Source organism: Choloepus didactylus, chromosome 14, assembly GCF_015220235.1.
Source record: "Choloepus didactylus isolate mChoDid1 chromosome 14, mChoDid1.pri, whole genome shotgun sequence".
NCBI classification, from domain to species: Eukaryota; Metazoa; Chordata; class Mammalia; order Pilosa; family Megalonychidae; genus Choloepus; species Choloepus didactylus.
Window position 1 is genome coordinate 68,823,993 of NC_051320.1, and position 27,467 is coordinate 68,851,459.

Here is a 27,467-nt window from a genome sequence, read left to right on the forward strand (position 1 = left end):
TACTTAAAATATTTTTTTGCATTTCTGTTTTAGCCAATGCATAAAACTTGAATAGTTTCTTAAAAGCCCTCAAAATTTGGAAATGAATTAAATATTATAAAAATACTTATCCTAAAAATTATCATGAAAATTAAGTAAATATACTAGGAATAATTATTTGGCAAATTCTAGAATTACAATCTTAGTCCCATAACCATTCTTTCCCCTCACCCTCCCCAAATTAACTAAGACCAAATAATGTTTACAGTATGGTTGTATACTTTTCACAATGATCATGTTACTCTACTCCGTATTGTTATTACAACTCTGGAAAAATTCATATAAACAAAGTATAATACAAAGATTGGAAGATAGACAAATGTATACTTCACTTCCTAGCTGTCAATAGATAGATAACCATATTTGGGAATCCCTTCACTTCTCTGAGCACTCATTTTCAAATATGGAAAATGAAGATGCTAATAGTTATCTAATAAGACTGTTGTAAGGAGGAAATGAGAGGAAGAACTTAAGGTGCCATGCACAATGTTATACACATAGTAAACACTCAACAACATTATTTCACTTCTCTTTCCCTTATCAGCTTTTGGCAGACAATTAAAGGTGGAAAATCCTTTAAGGATATGATTTCCTTATCTAGTGTACTTTTGTTGACTAATCAACAACTCACAAATCCTTTGATACTCATTAATTCTCAGCAATCTACAAGCAGTCTCTATTCCTGGTTTATTCTTTTTTAGGTTTCTTTTTTGTACAATTATTTGTTTGTTTTTACTTTTATGAAAAAAGGCATTATAAGATCAACGAATGGAATGAAATATAATAAAATACAGATGTTTCAGGAGAGGGAATCAGGAAAAATAAAAATAAAACACAAACATGAGAGAGTCAAGAATAATATCCTTGAAATTGAACCTGAAAGACAAACTTGTAATGGCATGCTATGATTTTACCAAGGTCACAAGAAAATGTGGACTGCAAGGAAACTCACTGTGGCAGCCCATGGCCTGTTGGCCTGCAAATCTTGGTGCACAGCAGTCTGTGTGACCTAAGCAGGTAATGTTTAACCTATCATCTTTGTAAGACAGTAAAGAGAAAAGGATAAAATTAATCTTAAAATGTAACTTTAAAATGTGAAACGGGAAGTAAGCAGGAAGTGAGAAACTCTTGGGTCTCACAAAAGAGCAAGATGTAAATTTACCCCAGATCTCCCGCTGTCAATTGTTAATCTAGTCTACCTGATTCCTGGCTCCCAAATACGTTTATCTATCGATCACCACTCCCCCTCCCCCCACCAAGACTCTTTTCCTGTGCTTGCACACTTAGGAATGTCTTTGTCTCAAACCCTTATAACTGGCCTGCCATCCTTTTTAAGCACGTGGTCAACTCCTCTGAGAATGTGATGCCTGCCTGGACTAAGAGAGCCATCATGATCTCCTTGTGACTTCTCACCCTGTTGGTAAGCCCTGAATAAAAGTTCATGTATCAGACAATGCCTGGTGTCTTCTTTGGCCTCTAGACTGGCAAATCCCTCATGGGCTGTGACACTCACTATAATATAATTCTCTTTCTTGGTGGATCTCAACCTTTTGTTTTAACCCCATGCACCTGAGGGTAGTACACCAGTATCATTATTGATCTTGTCTCACTACTGTGGTTATCTTGTGACCTCAGGGTAGGGGTGGAGGGAGGAAGAGAGAAGATTTTAGCAGGGAGTGAAGGGTTTGGAGTTTTATAAAATTCATCAGATAATTTTTACTTGCCATCATTTAGAAGGAGGAAGGCAAGATTCCTGTTAAACTTCCCTCAGTGGAGTAGACATTGAATGGATATGTGTTAAATAAACAAAGGAATTTGGGATATGGTCACTGCTGCAGCCTAGACCTTAATCAGTTGAGTTTAATTAGGAATTTTTCAAGGGGAAAACTGGTATAATCTTGTTTTTCTCTTACAGATGGGGGAAATGATATGTTGGTGAAACACTAGCACTGTGTTTTACCGATGAAAATTACATCAAGTTGTCTCAAATACCATGATTTGAACAAGTGGGAAATTATTTTACATTATCAGAAAAGTAAAACTAAGTCTGAGATTAAAAAATAAAAAAAGGATGAAAAGTTTTCCAGAAAAAACAAAACCCAGAATTTCTCTTTAAAAATAGTGATCAGAATCAGTTGAGATTCTAATTTTACACCTTAGGAAAAGGTTAATATTTTACCACTGTGCCTGCCAAATTCTGTAGCCAAACATAATAAAGCATCAACTAGTGTAAATTCTGAAAGGTACAGTAAAATGCATGAAATAAAAGCCGCCTATCAGTTTTTGAAACATAGTCTTTGTAGATTGATTAAAACACATGAAAACAAAAACGTTACCTACACCTTGAGTGTACCAATAATTGAACTGGGATTCAAAGAAAGTTGCAAAGAGACTACCTGGATACAGGGCAGAGATGTAGGAAAACATTTCATAACAAGAAATTTCATTTGTGGGAGGATTAATAAGCTCCTAACTCCTTTTCCTTAAAATACCTGTTTGAAGTGTGTGGGTCCCTGGGCCTGGGCTCCCCCTCCATAATGGGGAATGACGCTGCATAGCACATAGCAGCCTGATTGATTGGAACAGAAGTTGAAGGTCATCAGACCTCTTTAAGGAGGAAAGTGTGTACAGACGGTATCGCAAACAAAGCATTGAAACTCCCCTTCCCTGATCACTATTGATAACAAACCTCCAGACCCCTGTGTCAGGAGACTCTGCTGAAACTCTATTCTCACACCCTATGGAACCTCTTTGTCCTAAACTCTTACGAGCTGCCCTTGCACTCCCCACCCTTTGCAGAGCGCTATTTTCATTTTCCTCAGCCAGCTGCCACCAAGAAGAATCTTCTCCTGTTCATAAGTCCTAATAATACCATGACTCACTCTGTGCCTGGTGTGCTCTTTGATCTTAGGGCTGTGCTGATCCAAGCCCTCCAAGAGCTGGGATGGAACAAAGTGCAATATTAGATTTTTTCTAATAACTTTCTAAAGCTCTAAGTTTATTTTTCTCATGTTTTCTCAGCAATTTACCTTGAATTTTTTTTATGATTATAAAGGTTATTGTTTATTTAAATAAGCACACTCTCCCATATCTGACCCATCTGTTCCTTGATTCTGGCTTTAACTTATTTTATAACCTGATATTATTTCCATGGCAACTGTCTTGGTATAATAAATAGAGGGAAATGACTTCAGCTGCTTTATCCTGCAGTGAAGAGGATGGATTTGAGAAAGGTAAGCTTGAGCTAAAGAAAAAAATAGCTACAAAAATAGAAATGATGATGGAAAAATGAAATTAATTTTATTACATACACTTGATTAGAACCTGAATGCATTTACTAAGCAGAATAATCACAGGCCTACTCTCTTATACTTACCCCTAAACCTATTCCTGTAAGGATCACTAAACTCAAGGCTGATTGGTTCCTTAGTATAATGTACTGTTACTAATTGAGAGGTCTAGTTTGTTCCAAAATTCTTGTGTCTGTTTTCAAAGCCCCAGATACCTTTGAACATATCCTAGCTAAATGCATTACCAGATGACAAACAATAAAACCATTTATTAGAAATCAACCTCCATACTAATGGCACACATATTTTCTGCTATTATTTTCAATACCATTAGGCTGAAATGGAAAAAAAAATCTATACAAACACACACACAAAACAAATAGACATGTGGACTTTATAAAAACGTGTAATTAGAAGTAATTTTAAAAATCTATTTGCCTAATGTGACAATGACCTTTCTTCCCAGCTTCAAAAGGCTTTTAGGTAGTGTCAGTCTATTGCAACTTCAATTAAATCCTACCCTCTCTGGAGACACAGCATCAAAACCTAATTCAGTTACAAGTAGCAATAACATTTAATTATCTCCTCTAGTTATCTACACTGCTGAACGATAGTATTTCCTGAGAACCACAGATGTCACTGTTGCAAGGAAGAACCAGTTTGAAGATATGTAAAGACTACCAGAAGCATACTGCCTTACTTCATGCTTTTATTCTTTATGGCTCATATTTATGTATAGCAAAAAATCTGCCTCCAATCCAAACTGCTTTGAATAAAAATGCCCTTAATATTTTCTCCTATGGAAAATTAACCTCTCTTTGCTTCAGTTTCCTTATCCATACCTCATAAGTCCCTGCCTACATATAGTAAGCACACAGTAAGCATTAGCTTTTATTATTATAAAATATTTATCTGGCACTCATATATACTGGGGACTGGTCACATTCTAATTAAGAAAAGATATATTAAGCTAGAAATGAAAATTAGTTTGATAAAAAGCTTGATGAACATTCTGTTTTCTAGGTTGACATTACATTTATTTTTCTTTAAAGCTCTACTTAGATCTCTACTCTTGATTCCTTTTTTTTTTTCTTAACATGTTTCTCAATATGTCTATATAATGGCTAAGTTCATGTGTCAACTTGGTTAGGTTTAGTGTACAGTTGTTTGGCCAAGTAAGCACTGGTCTCATGGGTACCGTGAGGGTAGTTCATGGATTTAAATCATTAGTCAGTTGATTGCATCTATGACTGATTACATCTACAGTCAATGAAGGAGATTGCCATCAGCAATGAGAGAAATCTCATCCAATTACTTGATGGTCTTAAAGGGAGAACTGATGCAGTCAGAAAGAAGAATTTCTCTCTACTTCAGCCAGCCAGCTTCTCCTGGAGAATTCATCGAAACCTCCATCAGAGTTCCCAACTTGCAAGCTGCCCTACAGAATTCATATTTGCCAATCCCCATCACTGTGTAAGCCAATTCCTATAATAAATCTCATAATATTTACACACACACACATCTATTTATATATATACATACATACATAAATATCCTGCTGGTTCTGTTTCCTTGGAGAATCCTGACCAATACAGTCTAGGTTAAGTCTCTTAGACACAGCTAAAGGAAAAATATGCCCTAGGTATTTCTGCATTGGGCACATTCTCTGCAAAACCAAGAAGAGTTCACCCAGAAGAGCAAGGTCTGCAGCACTTTTTTGATTTTTACAGTCAGAGCATGAGGGCATATCTGGTGAATGAAGTAGTTCTAGAAATCTGATATTTTAAGTCCTCCTCAATTTCAGACATTTTTGTCCGAAGCAATTTAAGTCTCACAACACAGAGGATCATTTCAATGAAAATCTTCCTTTGGGTGAACCAAGTCATGTTCTACCCTGGTTAGCTAGGTTTGTGATGATCTCATGATGAATTAATTTTAAACTGTCTTGTGCTCAGAACAAGCACTTGTGATGTGCCAAATTTTATGGTAGACACACAGGAAAGACAAAGATTACTAAGATGAAGTTCCCACCTTCAAGGAAGGGGCTACCACTATTGGATCAAAAAGGTATGAATTCATTCACCAGCCACCGTATAATAAAATAAGTTTAGAAGCTTCTCTACCAGCTGGATTGTAAAAGACCATTCATAAATCCATTTGTTTCTAAATTTCAAATGAATGAGAAGGGTCTAAGCTCATAATCCCTAATGCAGTTCCATTAAATAGGAAGTATGGGTTGTTTCTTCCATTTCTTGTGGATACTCCATTTCTATCAAACACATTTTCCCCCTTTTCAATTCATTAAAAAACTCTTGTGACATTTATTCTCCTTGGTGAGTTCTGGATTCTATTACATGTTGGGGAAGGATTTATTCCATATACAGGTAAAAGAGTCATCATTTTCTCATTATATTCAACTTTTATAAATTCTTCTTTTTGTTTCTATCATATTTGTAAGCCTACTGTTAATAGTGTTTTCAGTCACCTTTATTGCTGGTTGGTTGGCTGGTTTACTTACTAGACTCAAGGGGTTGTGTGTTAATAACCACATAGATAATGCCTCTTAGACTAAAAAAACCTGTGATGGCTCAGGTTAAAAAGCCAGTTACAGTAGAACTGATTCTACTTTCCTCTGGCACACCTTTGTTCAGATGCATAAAAGTTAGTTGAAATTAAAAATAAAGAACCTTTGTCTATATTATATATTCATTTCTTTATCAATTCAACAAATGTATTGAAAGCCTTCTGTATGCTAAATAACATTACAGATTAAAAGCAGTTCCATGAAATATGGTGAGTCCTAGAAAGGGGAAATACCCAAAAGGTAATGCACAAAAAAAAGGGCATCTAACCCACTCTTGGGAGGTCAGGAAGGGCTCCTTAGCCGAATGGGTAAGTAAGGTGAGTTGGAAAAATTAGTGGGTTAATCCAAATAATGGGATCAGGGATGTAAGCAGGTAAAATTCATAATTTATACTGAAGGAAATGGAAAACAATGGAAGGATTTTAAGCAAAAGAGTGATATCATAAAATTTTTACAATAGGAAGTTCATTCTGAATCCACTGTTTGGTTTTGGGAAAAGGGACAAGAATGGAGACTTGAGTACTGTTCTGACTGTTATAATAATACAGGTAGATAACAATAGATAATGTCATCTTGAACTATAACAGTGTGATCAGAATGGAAGCTCAACAGACTAAACTACAAAGTCTGCTCCAGTTGCTGAATGAACCTTTCAATGCTTTCTGTATCTACATTCTCAAACAAAAGGAAATTGTTCTTCGCTTGTGCCAACACAAGTGGAGCCTGAGCATTTTCACGCACAAGACCTCAACACATCCTTAATGTCTTAAAGTGTAGAATGTGCATGGCATGTTTGGTAGGTAGTGTCTTGTGGCTGTATTCCAAGATGCACATAGGGGACTGACTGGAGGGGACATTGAGACCAACTTACAAAGGGGCTTAAGAAATTTTAACTTTTTTCCATAGCCAATGGGGAATCGTTTATTGATTCAAACAGAGGATAGACAAAGATCTGGTCTTTCTAAGTGTAGTAGATAGACTTTAAGGTGACCCTCCCCATGATCCCTGCCTCCTGGTACGGATGCAATCCTTTCCCCATGCAATAAGTCATAGGTTGGACCTATGACTTATTTCTAATCACTTCCATGATTATGTTAGATTATATAAAACTCCATTTTGCTAGCAGATATTAGAGATACTCTCTTTGCTGGCTTGATAAAGTAATTAGTTGTGCTGGGGAAGTGCACATGGTATGGAACTGTGAGTAGCCTCTAGGAACTGCAAACGGCTGTTAGGAGTTAAGCAACAACTGAAGTTCTCAGTCCTACAACCACAAGGAACTGACTGCTTTCAATAATCATGTGTTTGGAGAGGACATCAAGACTCAAGATGAAAACCCATCCATGGTCAAAACCTTGATTTCAGCCTTGTGAAGCTCTGAGAAGGCGACCCAGCTAAGCCATGCCTGGACTCTTGAAGCACAGAAACCACAAGGTATTAAATGTGTTATTTTAAGCTCCTAAATTTGTGGTAATTTGTCACTCATCAGTAGAAAACAAATATAATTGGTAACAATATTGATGATAAATTAGATGAAGAAAAGCTGGAAACAGGAAGTCAAGTTAGAAAGTAGGAATTAATACAGTAATTGTTAAGACATGAACATTGAAAATGGAAATAGCTAGGCTGAACTGCTTTTTCAAGTTATATAATTAATCTAGTTATTTAAAAAAGTGAGACAGTAGTATCCTCTCAAATGGTTTGCAGAAAGATTATGTGAAGGGAATGCATTTATATAACATTTAGCATAATACCTAGCATATGTTGTTATGATGATATTAATCTTTATGAGGACCAATGAGAGCTGTACTAGAATACTGGCAGTGAGAATGGAAATGGCAAAAAAACTGAACAATGGTAGTAGGTTTCAGTGACTACTCCAATATATAGAGAGAGAAAGAAAGGGAGGAAAGAGTAGAAGATGACACAATTTCTAACTTGGATGACTGGGTGTGAATGATGCCATAGCTGAAATAAAGACTGCAGAAGGAAGAGCTGATTTGGCTGTGAAGATAATAAGTTCTCTTTTGGAATGTGGAAATCAATGTGCCTGTGGGAGGACATCCATATGGAGAAGTCTAGTGGACAGCTGGAAATGCAGTCCTGGCACTCAGACAAGATCCGAATATGTGGATTTGGAGATGGTTGAGAATTATGTTACCCATAAACTATATCAGTATTCATACACACATACACACACAATCCTATATATTCTTTCTGTAAAAACATGAGAAATCTCCTCTCTTATAAATAATTAAATTATGTACTATGTATATAAACAGATGTTAATTAAAAAAAATAAGACCTAGAGAAAGAGAAAAGGATCTTTTCTTCTCTCCTTAAAGAATTAACCACTAGCAAATTCCTAAATACAAAGGTTATCATCAAATTGACTAATCCTGATAAGTTTGTTGCAGGGGTCAGTAAACTATGGCCCCAGGGCCACATTCAGCTTGCAAATAAAGTTTTATTGCAACACAGCCACACCTATTTATTTACATATTTTCTATTGCTGCTTTGACAATGTAGTGATGAGTTGAGTAGTTATGACAGAAATCCTATAGACTGCAAAGCCTGAAATATTGACTGTCTCTATTTTAGTTTGCTAACCTCTGTTGTATTCAGTAAAAAAGGGAGTCTTCCAAAATTGGGCACTTAATAAATAAGGTAATAAAAATGTTAACTGCAGTACCACAACACTGGTCTAAGAATTATAAGACTTGATTTCTGGTATAATATTCCATTCACTACTTGTAGCCTCTCTGAACACACATTTTCTCAGCCATAAAATAGAAATAATACCTCCTCTGCTTACTTCACAGAGTTGTGAACATGAGATTCTTCAAAAAACTATACGGCACTGACCAGTATTTATATTGTTAATTCATGAAGTCCATGTGTCCAGTCATAATTAAACAAGAAAAAAATAAATGTACTTTTGTGTATACATCAACAGAGTATTTTTCTATCTAATATTTTCTTTTATCTTTACAAAAAATATTTGGGTCAAGTAGAACAGATAATGGCATCATCCTTTCCAGAAAAGAGAAGCATAGAAAATTAAGACATTTGCATGATAACATTTGTATAAAGTCACCCAGCTAACGTTTACAGGGCTATACATCTGCAACACTCATTTGATAGATCAGTCATATTTTACATACATGTGCATTTGATTCTAGAATAGAGAGCTTGGAGCTGACATAAAATACACACAATTTGTTTAAAGGTGAATTCCTTCTTCAAATGCATTTTATACTTTCTTTTTCTGGAATTAAAAAAAAATCTTTTCATTTTGGAATAGTTTAGATTTACAGAGAAATTTAAAAGATAGGTCAGAGAGTTCTTGTGTACCTCGCATTCAGTTTCCTCTATTGTTTTTATTCATTTTTAAACTAAATAATAAGTAGTGATCATCAAATGCCATTTTAAAAAGTCAGAAAAGTAAGAAAAATAAGATGTGCAATGTAGAACTATCATTTTTCTCATTTGACTCATGATTAAGGCAAGATGTTGTTACTTGTCCAAGGTCAGATAGAAAATCAATGACACATGAAATTAGAAATAGAAGTAGATGTGTTAAATGAGAGATTATGAGGATGAATGTATTAATGGCTTTAAAATGACTTCAAAACGTGGGCTTCTTAAAATGTGTGGACTCCTGCCTAAAGACAAATCATTACTAATATTTTACCTACTAATCTACTTTCCAAAACACCATGTCCTTTCATTAGCTCCTTGTTTATTTGCAACATGACCTGGTTTGGTTCCTGGTATTTTGGAGGCAGAGTGAAAACATACAGTTTATTCTCTGATTTTAAAACATGGCAATGGAAATGTCAGTGTTTTTTGTAATGTGAACTTTAGAAAAGGAAATAAGGTTCATATTTTTTGACCAAAAACAAAACAGCATTTCTTATTTTCAAAGTAATCAACTTTCTTTTGCTTCATTATTATTAATTTTTTGGACATTTGATTGCCAAATAAAAAGATAATCAGATACTCATTTCTTTAGAAACACAGCTCTCTAGGACAACCACTTGAATATAAAATAGTATCTCCACTAATATATCATTTTCCCTGATAATTACTTTCATCCTTTCCAAAATTTACAGTATAATTATAGAAATAAAGATATATAAATATGTATGGTTTTTATAAGTAAAACTTTCATTTTGATCACTAAGTACTAAATGAGATTATGTGATTATTACTTAGCTTCTGATAGCATGCTAAAACTTTTTCTTCTCCTCTTCCCCTTCTCCTTGTCTTCCCCTTTGTCTTGCTGGTTGGTGAAAAGGACTCCTCACAGCTATCAGACTCCATTGCCCTTAAAACTAGCTGTATAGGGATGGAGAGAGTAGGAGGCACAAGGAAAAGGAACTAACTTTTGTTGAGCACAAACCACCTGCTGATTTACATTTAGTATGTCTTTTATTGCCTTGAGCCACCTTGCAATATGGATGTGATTATTCACATTTTGCTTTTGAGAAAACTTGGGAGGAAAGAGACTTGAATATTTTGCCAGAGGTCACACAACTTAAGAAAGGCTCAAATGTGAATACAAACTATGTGCCCACAATGGAGACCACTACTTGGGGAGGAAAATCCTTCTTCTGAGTGGCTATCACTCTCGATTTCTATCAAGATTCTTTTCCTGCCTCCTCAACCTTCCTTGCTCTTAAGTGAACTCTGATAAATGAGCTGTGATAGAAGGTTTCCTTTGATTAAAGTAGAAGAATAACTTTAGGAGTGTTCTGAACCCAGGTATCCACTATAACAAAAGCCAGATTTTCTCCTAACTTCATTCAAGTCTTCACTCAGAGCCAGTGGTATGCTGCTGTGGACGGAGGACAAGATTTGGTCTTGGTAGCTGGAAAATATGCTTACCCTAGCTGAGCTAAGCAGTCTACTCTTTGTTAATGTTCCCAGATGGACATCAACCAGACTGTCTCAGTTCTGCTTACAGGAATAGGATAACAGAATAGCATCAAGAACACCCTGTAGCCCAGTGAATCAGAGGCTTCCTCCTCAAAAGACAAAAGTTTGAAAGACTCATGAAGACTGTATTAGTTAGGTTTCTTTAGGGAAACAGAATCAACAACAGATATCTATAAATATAAGATTTTATAAAACTGTCTCACGAAACTGAGTATGCACAAGTTCAAATTCCATAGGGCAGGCAGCAAACTGGCAATCCAATGAAGGTGTTCGATGAACTCCTCAGAAAACACTTCACTGGCTAGCTGAAGTGAAGGTCCTCTATCTTTCTCCCTTAAAAGTCAACAACTGACTGGATTAAATCCAGTTGATTGAATTCTCTCATTGTGGAAGACATGCCCTTCATTGATTAATCAGTCACAGCTGCAGCCAATTGACTGATGATTTAATAAACCATCCTTTTTGTTTATTAACTAGCCACAAGTGTCCTTGCAGTAACCATTAAGCCAGTGCTTGCTTGACCAGAGACCTGGACACCATCACCTGGCCAAGCTGACACATGAACCTAACCATCACAAAGGCCCTGCACATAAGAGTTTGCACATCAATATCTAAATCTAATCACTGAAGCTGAAACAACAAGATGTGCTTGAGACAACACAGGATTGACAAATTTGTCAGTGCCCTCCCTCCTCACAAAGATCCAACACCATCGCTGACCTGATAAGAATAAATCGTGCAGCCGTTACTTGGTTTTTGACTCCCTACTTCCTTCTCTTTATCTATGAAAACCCTAACTCGCATCCCCGCTTTGAACTGGTTTTAGTTCAAAGTTCCAGTTCCACTTCCTTACAAGTGCACTTGCAATAAATCACCTTCACGCTGAGAGACATGTTTCTCCTTTGTAGCACCAGGTCAGGCAGGCCTTTTGATCAGCAAGAGCCATGCTTGCGGTTTCAGACTCAGAGAACATCGTTGTGGTCATGGCTCTGTCCCTAAATATGTGTGAAACCTTGAGTTTTTTTATACTCATCAGATCTTCACTGATAACATAGTTATGCTAAACCTACTTTCCAGCATTAGTGCTATTTAGATTGAGAGATCACAGGATATAACCCTCTATAACTTGTAGAATACCATATTAGAGTGTTTTTATATTTTATTATTTTGTTAACATATTAACTGAAAGAATAAATGCAGAGGTTAATGGAATGCTATTATTACCCATCTAAGAGGCCAGAATTGATAAGTTTTACCAAATTCTACCAAAAGAAACTGAAAGACACAATCAACTTATACACAAAACATACAATGAAAATTAAACATAGAATAAAAATAAACAAAAATAAACAAAGGTATGTATCCAAAATTAGCTTTATCAGTTTGTTTTACTATTTAAAGAGTCAGACATCTTCTTATATAACTATGTATACCAAAGTCATTTTACTAAACGTTAGTATCAGTTTTATACCTCACATCAAATTTAAAACCTCATCTCTGGTTTGTTCCAGGAATGTATCCATCATTTGGAAACTTGTGCCAGAGAAAAAGACAGTCTAGATTCCAAATAACTGAAATAGAGGCAAACTTTAGGATTACAATCTACTTACAATTTGGCTACTGTCTACAACATAAGTGTTCCATGAGGTTGGAAATGAGAACTAAACAATGATTTTCAAGCAAGTATAGAATAGACAATTGGTGTTAGATATATATGAAGTGAAAAACACAAAGGATCTAAGAAGAAATGAAAACTGCCCAAATAAACTATTACTAAAATTGGGTACACCCTTATGTGAATGCTTACAAATAATGTGCATTTTATGTAACTAAAGATGGTGAACTTTGAATAGATAATGTAAGAGGCATATACATATGCATAAATAGAACAAGAAGTATAAAAAGAAACACACTTTTAAAAATATAGGCAAAGAAGTGAAGTTCAAAGAAAATTGGAGAAGTAAAGTTTTAAAAATGTATTTTATTTCAAAGAATATTTCTCCGTATCTTATAACTTAAATGTATGTATACCTACAGTTGAACTCATTAAAGTCAATAGACTTAATTGTAAATTTCAATAAGCTTAAAAGCAAGCACAGCTAATTTGAAAATGGGAGAAATATTCCCATGGCAATAACTTTGTTTTCCACATTTGTCCACAGGGTGATTTTCTTTCATCCTTTCCATTAAAGATTTAGGTACAAACAAAAGAACTCTCAGAGAAATATTTTAAAAAAAACAAAACTAACTTTAGGTAACTTTCTTTGCGAAGTCAGATTTTTATAAGTTCATTTATTAAAATCTATTTTAAGTGTGTACTAAACCTTAAAAATGTACATGTAAACAATTTCTTCTCAACCTGTGTGACAACCTTGTATATATTTAACACTTTGAGAGAAAATATGAACTCTTTATGACTTAGAATCCTTCTGGATTCACCTTTCCTAGGCCCTATTGAGATTAAACCAACTGGTGGGAAAAAGTTGAGCTTTGGAATGAGTCATCTGAATTCAATCCTGGTAGAGCCAATAATTCCTTGGTGATATTTGGCAAGTTACTTAACATCTCTAAATCTCCAGGTTTTTTGTTTGTTTGTTTGTTTTGATGAAAAATGAGGAGAATAATAATGACAATATTATAGTGAGAATTAAATGAGATAACTGTATATGAAAAAGCCTAGCAGATTCTCACTGGCTTAGAGTTTTATAAAATGGAAGTTGATCCCTACTATAATTGGTTTTATAAACTAGATTGATGGTCTGGATAGACCACAGATTATATTCCATATAATAAGAGTTGTCATAATATATAAACTCCAAGGCCTGTGCACTCTACTGACCTTACTAATTCCATTTAATCCTCATAACAACTTGGAATTAGGTGTTACTATTGGTAACCATTTTGCAGATGAGAAAAATGAAAGTGAATGAACCCAATATCAAATGAACAGGATATAAACCCAGGCACTCTGATTCTGTAGTCCTCACTTGGACTATTCTTAAGGTTTTTACAAACTAGCCTTTAGATATAAAGTCAGATCAAATAAAAATGGAATTGGGAGCAATTCAGGTAAGGAGAAGTCCACATCTGGAAACATCAGGGAAAAAACCCAGAAGGAATGCACTCTACATAGCTTCTTGGAAAAGATGTGAGAGTATCACTCATCACCTTCCAACTTCAAGTTTCTTTGGTTATTTGTGCCTTTTTATAAAAGCCTGTGATTTTAAAAAGAAATTTCATCGATATAGAACATCTCATCTGTTATATAACCCTATGGGGCTGTGAAAACAATCTCATTACTATACAAGACTTCAGACCCATCATTAGTTTGGAGGATCATAACTTTTGGTTTGATTTGGGGCTTCACAGGGATCCCCACATGGAATAGATTGGTCAGTATATTCAATAAAGCATAAGGAACATCTTTTCCTTCACTCTTTATCTTCATCTGTGGAGTCATTTTGCCTTTAGAGAAAAGGCCAGGGGCTTGAATCAGAAATCAAATCTCTACAAATTTGCTGGTTTTTTGGCATATGATAACTAACAGATTTGAGATATAGTTAATTTTACAAATAAAGAAAATTCACATTAAATGTTTGTGAGAGTTTTAATAACTTCATGAAAGAATCATAAAAAATAGTTTGCATCTTATTGTAGCATTAAAATAAATACTGATAACAATAGAAAAGCTGATGATCAGAAAGTATTCTTGCCTTCCTATTTGTTAATTTAGATAGGGAATCACAAGTCCTGGTGAAAAAGTCCTTTATTTTTCCTACTGAAAGCTTTTTTTTGTTTTCCTTTGACAATGATAACATTCATTTCCAAAGGTTGAGGTGCTAGTTCAAATTTTCAAAACTTTATTGCTATTCTTTATTTCACAAAATGAAATGAACGGCCATCTCAATTTATCTGTCATAAAAGATGAATTATATAGACTGTATGTATTGGGTCAATAAACGTTTTGGTCAATAAAAGTCCTTACATTCTTTTGTTTTTTTTTTGACACATGCGGTCGCAGTTGATTTGTCTGGGGGGGGGGGCGGCCGGTTGCTGAACCCTCGGCTCTCGGCGTTGCTCGGAGGGTACCGGCGGCGGGGGCTCTTTCCCGGAGGCGAGGGCGAGGCGGGGGACTGGGCCCGGTCCCCGGCGGAGGCGTGCAAGGTGTGGAGGGCGGCGAGAAGGGAAAGACAAGACACTCTTCCTCCAGTAGGGGTAGAACAAAAGGGGGGTTTATTCAGGGGGGGTAAAGCCAAGAGCGTTTATTAGGGGTGAGCACAGGTTATATAGGCTGGCATAGAGGGCGGGGGTTGTTACAAGCCAATGCTGAGGGGATAAAGGCTAGGATTGGTTCTGAGAGGGTGCGGAGGTTAGGATTGGTTCTAAGAGGGCACGGAGGTAGTTTGAAAAGGGGCGGGAGTTGCTCTGGCAACGGTGTCTGGCAACAATGTATGCGCACTGGTGGTGATGGGAGTTGCACCGGCAACGGGGAGTGTCCGGGCAAGATAAGGGGGTGGGGAAAAGGCGGTTCCCTCCGGCAAGCCTCCCCTAACGGTGGTATTTTGGGTGAGGAAATGGGGCTTGCCTCCGGCCTCACTTTCTCAGGCCTGGGGGGCAGTGGAGGGCGCTGTCGCCCGTGCCCACCACCCTCCCCAGGGGCTGATCAGGTCCCCTAGCCCAGGCCCGCCAAGTCGAAGCACGTAATCAGTATCCCGCAGACACATTTTCCCTTTCAATCATTTTTATGCAAGTTTATTCTGCTGTAAAATATTGACAAAAGTTCAGTCAGAATATACTATCAACAGATTTCAATAATTCCATTTTCTATGAGCTCAAAATACAGTTTTATATCTATTTCTCTCTTCTCTTCTCTCTCTCTTTCCCATTCTCTCTCTCTCATCTACCTATTCTATCCATATCCCCATCACTGGAAAACAAATTTAGAAGCATGGTTGCTTGAATGGAGCAGTTGAGAAATCAGTTAGTTTGAGGTGTAGAAAATTGCCAAGTTGAAAAACAATTGAAATAACTCATGAAACAAAAAATAAATTCAACAGATTATAAGAAAGAAGGGTGTGTAACCATGCAACTCCATGGACAGTGACTACACATACAAGCAAATGAAAGCAGCTGACCACGTACCCACACACCTTGGCAGAGGTGCACTCCACACCCGTCGGCCACCACCAAGACAAATGATCTCTGATGTGCCTTCCAGTCGATAACCCAATGAGCATGAGAAGGTCAGCGTGTCGCCAACTCCAAAGCTGAATCCAATTCGGTTACCATATTGAGGAATTCCAGGATCTTCACATGGTTCAAGATTATATTCTGTGAATTAAGGAGAAAGAGCCCCCATACCCCAGAAGTAGAGAAGGGGGGGAACAAAGAGAAGGATCATTATCACTTTTAAGGGTATATTCCTATTTTTTTCAAACTATATATTTTTAGACCCTAGTCATATAAATAAAATTGACTATGTATATAATTACAGGTACATGCTGTTTGTACACCTAAGTTTCTTCTTTTGTGAAAGATCTGATAAATGATGCATACTTTTATATGTGAAATTCAATATAAGTGAGGAAAGGTAAACTTCTGAATGATAAATTGAAATATGGCTGATTTATCTCATATTCTTTCTTTTGCATTAGAAATAATTTCTATTTCATAGGTTTTGACTTCTAATAGTGGTTTAATAGATTGCATTTTAGACACAAAATAACATTTGGAATGAAATCATTTACACTTTTGAAATGAATTTTACTTAATGTTATTTTGTCAAAATGACAAAGTCTCTTTTGATGCTAGTATACAATGTGTTCAATTAGTTCGTATATTGAAAAACTTGTGACTTTAGATGCAGGAGGTTGTATAAAACTGAAGTACCCACAATGAAAAGTATTATGTTATAGAATTGCACAGATATTTTCTCCACGTAATGAATGAATACCATAAAATGAACAAATATTCACTCTTCAGATTAGAAAGTAAAATTAATTAAACAATACTATAATTTATATACAGTACTAAGAAGTAGCTTAGCTAAAAATATACCTAGAGTACCTAGGGTACTTGCTAAGTCTGTAATAGACAAGAGGGATCTCTTCATTTTGATTATCTATTTTTAAAATTTATTTGCATGTTTTTATACATTCTGTGTTAAAATTGATTATGCTCATTTACTATTCATTCTGAAATGCCTTATTTTATTAGAAAGAGTTTCCATCCAAGTCAATACTAAAATAATAGTTTAAGAACAAGAATAGCATTTATATGGTTATAAAAGTAAATTGTAATATTACACTTTTAATGCTAGAAAGTTGGTATAAGATTTACTTGTTAATTTGTCTGTGTATTGAGAAATAACTATTTGTCTCACTATTCCATTCAATACGAGTAGTGGCAGTAATCATTTTTATTTTCTTTGTTTTTATAAAAACATTTTTTTTTCTGGAATTCAAGTCATAATATTGTCTATTGATGAAGTTATTTCAGAAGAAAGGGATAACCACATTAATTACTAGAATATTACTGATTTAATTCACATTTCTTTTTTGAATCTAACTGAAAGTTTTAAAATAAAAATTTGATTTTTCATTTTACCTTCATTAGGCATTTCAGCTAGTTTTCCCCTTTGTTAGATTTGTGCAGGAGTGTAAGTTAAAATAATGTTTTATGTACTTCTAATAGATTTTAAGTAAATTAATTTATTTTTTCCTTTTGTTTAAAGGCACCACTTATTTTATTACTATAAATAATTTTCAAAGTATTTAAAACTTTCCTTAAAACCAGCTGACTCATATTCCTTTGCTTTCTCTTTATTTTTCTTCTTTTCTGTTATTTTCCATCTCTATTTTATCACAGGTGATGCTCACGCTTTTAAAAACTGATATTTTTTTTAAGTTGTTGAGGGATCTTTTTTAGTTTGTTTGTTTCCTCACCAGAGAATGTAATGTTGAATCCTTCATATGATATTGAAAAATCTGAAATGAAGCGCAGTTGAGCCCTGAAATTTCCGTAGAGACCAGCATTGACTGTTGAAGGAAGTTCTGAACCAGTTAGGCGTGCCAGGGGTTGGGTGAAGCTGCCGTTCTCTGTGATGAGTAAATAGTCATGATGATCTTCCAGATGAAAGGTGTGAAAGCTGAACTGCACACCTATTGAGAAAAACAGGAAAATTAGCCTTACAAGATAGATCAATAAAACATCTAGCATTATGAAACTGACTGAAACTTGGACTTTCTTTATAATTCTTTTTCTTTAAATGAAATGAACAGCTATAAATTATTCAAAAAATGTAATATCATCCTTCTTTTGACTTTCTTCCTTCAGTTCCTTTATAAGAGATATAGTAAGTCATGTCTTAGAAACTGTTTGGAAACAAAATTTAAAAATCAATGTCTGAAAAGGAATCACCTGACTTTTCTGAAAATTTCAAGGAAAATAAATCTTTTTTTACAATAGAAGTGAAGCTTTCTGGTGAACATTATTCATCATGTCTTCACTGCCTTCTCCAATCCCCTCAAACAACATAAAAGCAGTGCATAGTAATATCCAGCACCCCCTTCATGCAACTTTTCCGTCACTTCTCTTTGCCAAAGGTAACTAACTATTCTCTCAACTTCTAATAGCATTTTTTGGTCTGACTTCTTTTACTTAATATTAAGTACATGAGATTCATCTCTGTTGTGTGTAGTTGTGGGACATTTACTTTCAGTAATGAATAGTTTAGCATTCCATTTCATGAACATATCACATTAATTTATCTTTTCAAGTGTTGATAATCATTTGGGTAGTTTGCAATTTGGCAGAAATACAGATAGTGTTGCTATGAACATTGGAGTACATATTTTTTGGTGAACATATGAACTTATTTATGTTGAATAGAAATCTAGGAGTGGAATTACCATGTCATGGAGAATATATGTGCTCAGTTTTAGTAAGTACTGCCAAACAATTTTACAAAGTGGGGTCACCCAATGTATGAGAGCTCTGGTTGCTCCACATCTTCATTGACACTTGGTAATTTTTTATTTCTTCATTTGTTCCATTCTGATGAGTGTGTAGTGGTATTGTACTGTGGTCTCATGTTAGTTTTTAAAAATACTTTCTAGAACACACATTCAAGGCTAGCAATTGTATGTATGCAATGTATGTGTGCACACACAAACACATCCAACAATGTTCTTTTTGTAAGGCAACATATAGAATAAAAGATGAATCCACATGCAACCTTCCACTGATATGCTTTTTTATTTTAATTTACCTAAAAACATCATCAAAATCTGTTCTGAGGAATTCTAAAGACCAACAGTAATTTTCTTTAACACTGTTCTACATTTTAGTTCTGAATGCTGGAAATTCTTGGAATCCCAATTGTTTAAAAAAATATATAATACCAGAGTCCTTTTAGAGGGCATCCAGAAATTGATTCTGTCTTTCAAATGTTCTTCACTATAAAAGTGGTAATTGCCATGAGCAAGATGTAAATGGGAATTGGCTGTCAACATGGTAAGGAAAAGATTCTTTTTCATCTTGATTAGTTGCTGTCTAAATTTACAGAATACCGTTAAGGTGGAATGTTCAAATAAGTTAGTCTGATTTCAGCTGTAGAGTAAAACCTAAGAAAAACTAAATAACATAAGATTAGAAAGAGAAAAGACTTGAAAAAAATTTATGTATACACAATTGTAGTTTTTTTTAGAACAAAGTGCTTCTTCCGATATATGTATATGTGTGTGTGTGTGTGTGTGTGTGTGTGTGTGTGTGTGTGTATATCTGTATACACACTGAGTTAATCTGGGAAAATTGAAAATCTATTAGTGGTATCCCAAAGTAATTTGGGCAGAGCCCCCCTGAAGAGCTGGGGAAAATGTGGAAGTGTTGGACTTCCTCATCTGGACTGAAGCTGATGTTGTCACAAACATTGAGGACTGGTGGTTTGATTGTGCCAAGCCCTCTATCACAGGACTTGCCCTTATGAAGCTCGTTACTGCAAAGGAGAGGCTAAACTTGCATATAATTGTGCCTAAGAGTCTCCCCCTGAGTATCTCTTTGTTGCTCAGATGTGGCCCTCTCTCTCTTTCTCTCTCTAGCTAAGCCACCTTGGCAGGTGAACTCACTGCCCTCCCCGCTACATGGGACCCGACTCCCAGGGGTGTAAATCTCCCTGGCAACACAGGATATGACTCCCAGGGATGAATCTGGATCTGGCATCATGGGATTGAGAATATCTTCTTGACCAAAAGGGGGATGCAAAACAAAATGAAATAAAGTTTCAGTGGCTGAGAGATTTCAAATGGAATCAAGAGGTCTCTCTGGTGGACATTCTTATGCACTATATAGATAACACCTCTTAGGTTTTAATATATTGGAATAGCTAGAAGTAAATACCTGAAACTATCAAACTCCAACCCAGTAGTCTGGACTCCTGAAGATGATTGTATAACAATGTAGATTACAAGGGGTGACAGTGTGATTGTGAAAACCTTGTGGATCACACTCCCTTTACTTAGTGTATGGATGGATGAGTAGAAAAATGGGCACAAAAGCTAAATGAAAAGTAGGGTGGGATGGGGGGGATGATTTGGTTGTTGTTTTTTACTTTTATTTTTTATTCTTATTCTGATTCTTTCTGATGTAAGGAAAATGTTCAAGAATAGATTGGGGTGATGAATGCATAACTATATGATCGTACTGTGAACAGTTGATTGTACACCATGGATGATTGTATGGTATGTGAATATATTTCAATAAAACTGAATTTAATTAAAAAAAATCTGTTAGTGGTGAAACAATACCACTGCCAAGTATTACTTAGTCTCTCTGAGTCTCAGTTTCCCCACTTGTAAAATGGGCTCTAACAGGGTTATCTTGAAATTTAAATGAGACAACATATGGTAATGACTTGGCACAGTGCCTGGCTCAGAGGAGGGTTCAGTAACTGTTAGCTGTTGTCATTTTCAATCCTTCAAAATGAGGGCTAATTTTTTTTCATGTCACTTTGCTCAAGCCATCCATTTTATAAAAAGAGGTTGCTGTTTATCAGGTTATGGCTTAAATTGTGAAATGTGTTTTCACTACTGCAAAGAACAACTTAAGACCTTCAAAGCTGCACTAAAAGTTCAAATAAGGAAATGATGGTAAGGATATTGTATATTCTAGGCATTATGGAATAAAAAGACTTATAAGACTGCAAATAACTCTTGGTCTATCTGAGGGAAAAGACACATAAACCCAAATTTTAAAACATTCTGCTAAATGCTATAAAGGTGGTTAATATGAGTTGATACAGGACCATTGAAATACAGGTTACTAATTTTTCAAAAGGGTCAGTAGAGGCTTCTGAAGGCAATGAAATTTGAGAATCAGCAGGACTTTGGGGAGGAGCAACCCTTGGGATAGACATTTTGAAAAGGTGGGACAGAAGAAGCAACTTAGAATCCTAAGCTGACAGTGAGTATCTGAGAAATGGTGAGAAAAGTCAGTTGTGTTAACATTATAGTACTTTCTCATAAGAATGATAATTCATGATGAATTATTTATGTTACAGTCATGAATCTGACTCATTTTTAAAATTACTTAGAATTTTATTTATTTATGTACAACAGTAAAGAGGTGATAAGAAAATATGAAAAAAAACATTTGGGTTGAGTCAAAATTTCTGTAATATCTAGGTTTTAGTTACATTCAGGGTCCATTTTAACTCTTTGAACACATGTCAGTTTTTTCATCTGTAAACTTAAAGAATTTTACTATGCTTTATCTAAGGACAATTCCACCTCTAAGAGCCTCTAAGGTATTTTTGACCTAGTTTTTTCCCCCCAGGGCCTCCAGAAGACTATATATAACTAGTATCTTGTTTTATGTACTATATTTAAGAACAATCTCTTATGGTATTGCTGAATTGTGCCCCTCAAAAAGATATGTTGAAATCCTACTCCCCAGTACTTCCGAATGTGACCTTATCTGGAAATAGGTTCATTACAGAGAATTAGGCAGGTTAAAATGAGTCTTAGTGGAGTAGGGTGGGCCTTTAATCTAACGTGACTGGCATCCTAATAAGAAGAGCAAATGGCAGGAATTGCCAGCAAAACACCTTCAGAAGCCAGGAGAGAGGCATGGAAGGGATTTGTCCCCACAGACATCAAAAGAAGCATGGCCTTTCTGACACCTTGATTTTGGATTTCTAGCCTCCAAAACTGTGAGACAATAACTTTCTGTTGTTCTGAGCCATTTGGTTTGTGGTACTATCGTTACTATTAAACTAAGATAGGTTTTATTGTAAACAAGGAGCAATATAGGCTGTAGTTAACTGAATTTGAAACTGTTGAACAGTTACATGTATTCAAACACCTTGACTTAATGTTAAACAGGGAAGAGATCCCTGTGGTGTGTTTGAAATTTTTTATTTCTTAAATAATTATATCCATAAATCTGTCCTAGTTAAGATTCTTATAAACCCCTTTAAAGTTCTGAAGATCATGCTTTTTTAGGAAAATTCTTAGTTTATAATTTTAATGACTCTAGAAGACCATGAAGCCAGATATACACAGTATGTTCGCAGTTGTGTGGATACCAACTATGTATAAATAAAAACTGGGAGGAAATACAAGAAAATGTTATCAGTGAGTTACTCTGATTGGTGAGATTAAAGGTAATTTTAAAAATCTTTTTAAGTGTCATTTTAATAATTTTCTGTGATTAATGTGCAATATTTTCATAATCAGAAAATCTTTCAAAACATCAGAAAAGATATCAATAGAGAGCTAGCTAAAACACTGGGTGAGAGGCTCCAGATTCAGAATGATCTTAAAAGAACTTTGGATCTAAATCAAAATAATGCATACAACAAGAGTGAATATAAAAGCCTGCATAATATAGAAAGATAGAAAAAGAATATATTGAAGATAGAAAAAAATCAATTGTACAATTATAGAATTTTAGGGACTGGCCTTAATTGCACTTTGATGTCCCAGTACTCTCAAAAAAATGATTTAGTTGACTACATATATACAATACATATTACATATTATGATTTAGCAGTGTGATATGGCAGCTAAAGAGTAAATAAAAACAGATTTAGGCTTAATTAATGCAAATATAATATGCAAAATTAGACCATACCAAACAGTGTTTGGAAAAACCAACCATTTTAAAGAGACATGATATGTTGGAGTACCTTCAGAGAAGGGTGATCAGAATGGTGGTGAGAATGAAAATAATATGATAAAGAATTAAAGGACTTGGGACTGTTTGGTCTGTGAAGAAAAGGCTTGGGGTAAGGGTTTGGGTGTAGGTGTGGGAAGCGTGAGCACGGAATAGTAACTCAGTGTATTTGATGAGCTTTAGGTTGGAGTGGGGATTAGGTTTTGTGTTTGTTTCATCTTTGTCTTGTTCCAGAGGGTAAAACAGAGATGAATAGTCACAGAACAATTTTCAAATTATTAGAACTGTACAAAAATTGGGCAGATTTTCTCAAGGAGTACCAATATCAGACCAGTTCATCATATTGCTGGAGCACTGTAGAAATAATTGATGTGCTGAGTTTATGGTCTCCCAACTTTAGGAGACTATCCTTCATATAACTTCAGACATAACTTTGGAATAGTTGTACTTCAAACTTTGTTGGTTCCTGAAAGAAAGACTTGTAAGTCTGCATTTCTTGCCATGTAAATACAGATTTAATTAACACTTGCAACCTGTGAAGATGCAAAACCTTCAGTGTTAATTAAACCTTTATTTACATAGCAAGCAGTACATTTTCTTGTGTAATATTAGGAAGCTTATTTTAAACTCCATTAATCCACTGCACACTGGAATAATGGGATGCTTTGGTTAACTTCCAGCTAATAGCCTTGTATTAGAGAGAACAGCAAAAATCAGTTTACAAAGTCTTCTACCTGATTTGTGCTGTTCAATACCAGAATAATCATTTTAACATTTTTTCTGAGGAATCCTCTAAATTCACTACAGAAATCTGACCAAAACAATCCCCAGATAATCTTTACCCCCAATAAAATGATATATAATTTTACAAAGGCAAATTTCATTTATGAAAACACAATGAATTTAATTTTATTAAACACAAGCTTTCTTTCTTAAAATGCTAACAGTGATTTCTCATTAGTAGGAGTTTTGTTTGTTTGTTTTGCTTTTTTTTTTGGTTTGTTATTTTGCCGAACAACATAAGAATAGAACTAAAAGAAAAATGACACCTGAAAAGCAATTTTTAAAAAGTGTAAATTAACCCTTTCTAAAAGATTCCTCGGTAAATACTTAAATTTTTTTTTTTTTTTTTAATGTTAGGCTTACCACTTTCCCATTGTTGAGTAGTTATCCTGACTAATTATATTTCTAATTTACTACAGGGCCTTTCATTTATTTGTTCAAACAACATTTATTATTATCTATTAAAATTAATATCTATTGTATTCATAGTTCCAGTTCAATCATGTTAGACATATCTGCAGTTTGAGTATGGCTAGAATTATTATAAATTTATATGGGGAATATAATTATAATAAGTAAACATAAGCATTTTTAAAACAAGTGTACATAAACATACACTTTTTTTTTTAACAGATGTCTCAGCATTTCAGAACACCTTCATATACGTCACTGAATTTTTTAAATCAATCTCTTAACACTCTGCCAGAGACAAAAGCCATCTTTTTTGGCATTTTGTTGATATCAAAATTCCAAATAACATTTGTTTAATATACAAAAAGAACATAAATATCTTTTATATCAGCAATCTGGTAAAAACATGAACACATTATAATACTAAACAAAAGTAAATATAATCCTCTGCTGCACTTAACTCAAATTTAATTTTGTTTTTAGCATATTTTAATAGTGATCTGTTTATGCTGGTGTGAACTGACACTGTAAAGGACATAATGAAATAAAAATAGAATGAAAATTCAGAAGATAGCTATTATCTTGCATGAGGCATATTACCTTTTCCATGGGTTACATCCACAGTCCATGTACAATTCAGAGAATTTGGATAAAATTCAGGGTATCCAGGTGATAAGATTGTTCCACTAGGCCCTCTAACATCTCCTCCACATAATGCTGAAAATACAAAGTACAGACAAATGATCAGCCACAGTAAGAGTGAGGGGGCTAAATAAATCTCTTATCTCTTCGAAATAGGTTGAGCCTGACTCTGCCTAAGCTACTTCCTGGTAAAAACAAGAGTGTGTAAAGACCTCTGCCAGTACTAGGAATCATTTCATCCACTGCAGCACTAGAGACAAAAAAGGTATTTAAAAGTCTGTGAGACTTAATAGTGGCCCCAAGAGAATACAGAACAAGTTTCAAAATCTGAATTTGAAATATGAACTTATCTTATACATTTCTAATTGTAAGCACTTGCATAAATTGATTGTAAATTAAACATGAGTAATTAATTGTTTAGCAGTCCCTCTTATTAAGCATTAAGAGAGTGAATTGTTAACTACACAAAATTGTTTCTTATAGATTCCTAAAGGGGTATGTCTTATTCTGTATGGGATTCCTTTTATAACAGTGTAGTGAGCTATGAAATTTGAGAAGGCTGTTTTTGCACTACTGCATTTCTCTGGGAAGTATCTGAGCAACAAGGAATTTAGGGGTCTGGAAGATTTATAAGCTGATATTCCAAGATAATAAAAATAAATGTTTATGAAATGAGGCTAAAAATTTAAAATTTGATTAAATATTCATTTATTCAAGAATGAATCACACTTTACAATGTCGTCTACCACATTCAACTGATAGCAGTGCTTAACATACATCAGACAGTATTATTGGTATTAAAAATCAGAGGATACCAAGATTTGGCTAAGTTAGGATTTATATTCTAGTGGGAGCAGAAGAGATATTGACTATTTTGCTCTTCCTGGAGATGCTAAGGTTCTTGTTATGGACAAGGTTAGGAAGAACCGTGAATGCAGCATGTCACCTCATCTGCTTTGATCCTTCTCCATTTATCAGGATACCCGAAAAATTAGTTTTTTCTTTTTCTCTTCCATGATTTCTATGAGAAGAAGTAAGTCAATCCGGCTCTTGTTTTACACTGATCTGAACAGAAGTAGTAAGTCTGCAATTCCTAAAAGTATTTACACCTACAGACTTGGACTTCCATATTTATGCAAAATTAAAAACCACTCCTCCCTTGTTACTTCTTTTACTCCATCCAGGTTCCTGATGAAAACCACCATTATAATAACATGTGAGATTTGGTAGCCTAGATTCTTGTTTAGAGGCTACACCATCTTTTATTGGTAATTATTCTTACTGAACCTTTCAATTTCTTTCAATTTTTTTAAAAACTGTACTATACTTTTGTGATTGGTAGAGGAGATATGTATACCCTTTCCACTATATTTTGCTGCTAATCATGGTGCTAAATTGACCTATTTTTACCCTCTTTATAATGCTTAGACTATCTTACATATGCCCATTTATTTCTAATACATTATTATTAATTTTATTCTCCATCCTGAGAGTCAAACAAACAAAATAGAACACAGTATAAATATGTTGAGTGATACGTCATGAGTGAATAGACTCTATTGGATTAAAAAACTTACAATCTCCATTTAAAAAGTCTATATCTCAAGCCATTAGAATAAACTTCTCAGTGGACAGAAGGATCAAAATTCAGAGAGGTAAATTAGGACAGAAAACACAAAATGTAATAAAAAAAAGAGGGATATGAAACTTTTAGGAAGTGCTATCAGATATATGCTCCTGTGCATATGTGTGCTTATGGGTGTGTGATGAGTAGAAGGAAAGCTCTTCTTTACATTAAATTTTGTGGAATAAAGGTGCTTTGTCAAATATCCTGCTTTTTAATTCTTGGAAATTTCTTGGGAATTTTCTGTCTGCAAGCTGCACCCACATAACTGTTCAGAAGATGGGAAGCTAAAGGGCCATTCTGTAGGTAAATGAATAAAGCTAAGTAACACATTAAAATACTTAGAAAGAATGGGTTATTAGCCAATGGCTAATATACTATTAATGAGGATTCAGAGTGTTACTTTGATTATAATCAGGATGGTAAAATATAGAGTGCATTATTATGACAGAGTGGAAGTTTCCATTATTTGAAAATAAATAGTACTGGAAAAAAGCCTTGAAGGGAACTGACTTAAAAATGGAGTTTTATTGCAAATAGTGAAGAAAATTTTTTAGATTTTTTTTGTTGAGATAAAGTTGAAAATATGAGAATAAATATATTTTTTCATATAATAAAAGTTATGATAGAACTGTGTTCTCAATAATTCTTAGTATAAACCAAACCAAACATGCACATTGAAATTACAATGTGCCAGGTATTATTCTGCAGACTTTGTATATATTGACTCAGTGAACTCCACAACAACCCTTTGAGAAAAATACTGTAATTATTAGCAGTTTACAAGTGAGAAAGCAAGAACAGAGATGACTTAAACAGTCTAGTTCCAGAGTCCATATTCTTAAGGAGACCCTTGAATGAAGTGTTAGTTCTTTTCACATTACAGCTATTTTTCCAACAGAAAATGAGTAATAACATTGTATGATGTCCTTCACTTATGTTTGACTTTGTAGCTCCTCAAGATGGATCAATTTGTATAAGA

At 34.7% G+C, this 27,467-nt stretch overlaps 1 protein-coding gene across 8 annotated transcripts in view; it reads right to left on the minus strand.

The window, feature by feature from the left end:
- CSMD3 (CUB and Sushi multiple domains 3) overlaps window positions 1–27,467 on the minus strand; it is a 1,408,207-nt gene that overhangs the window by 400,887 nt on the left and 979,853 nt on the right. For all 8 annotated transcript variants that reach the window (XM_037802758.1, XM_037802757.1, XM_037802756.1 and 5 more), the window contains 3 exons: window positions 24,820–24,936; window positions 17,799–18,014; window positions 15,997–16,185 (listed from right to left, as the gene is read on the minus strand). In XM_037802758.1, coding sequence (XP_037658686.1) covers window positions 15,997–16,185; window positions 17,799–18,014; window positions 24,820–24,936 — 522 coding nt within the window. The remainder of the gene's footprint in view (window positions 1–15,996; window positions 16,186–17,798; window positions 18,015–24,819; window positions 24,937–27,467) is intronic.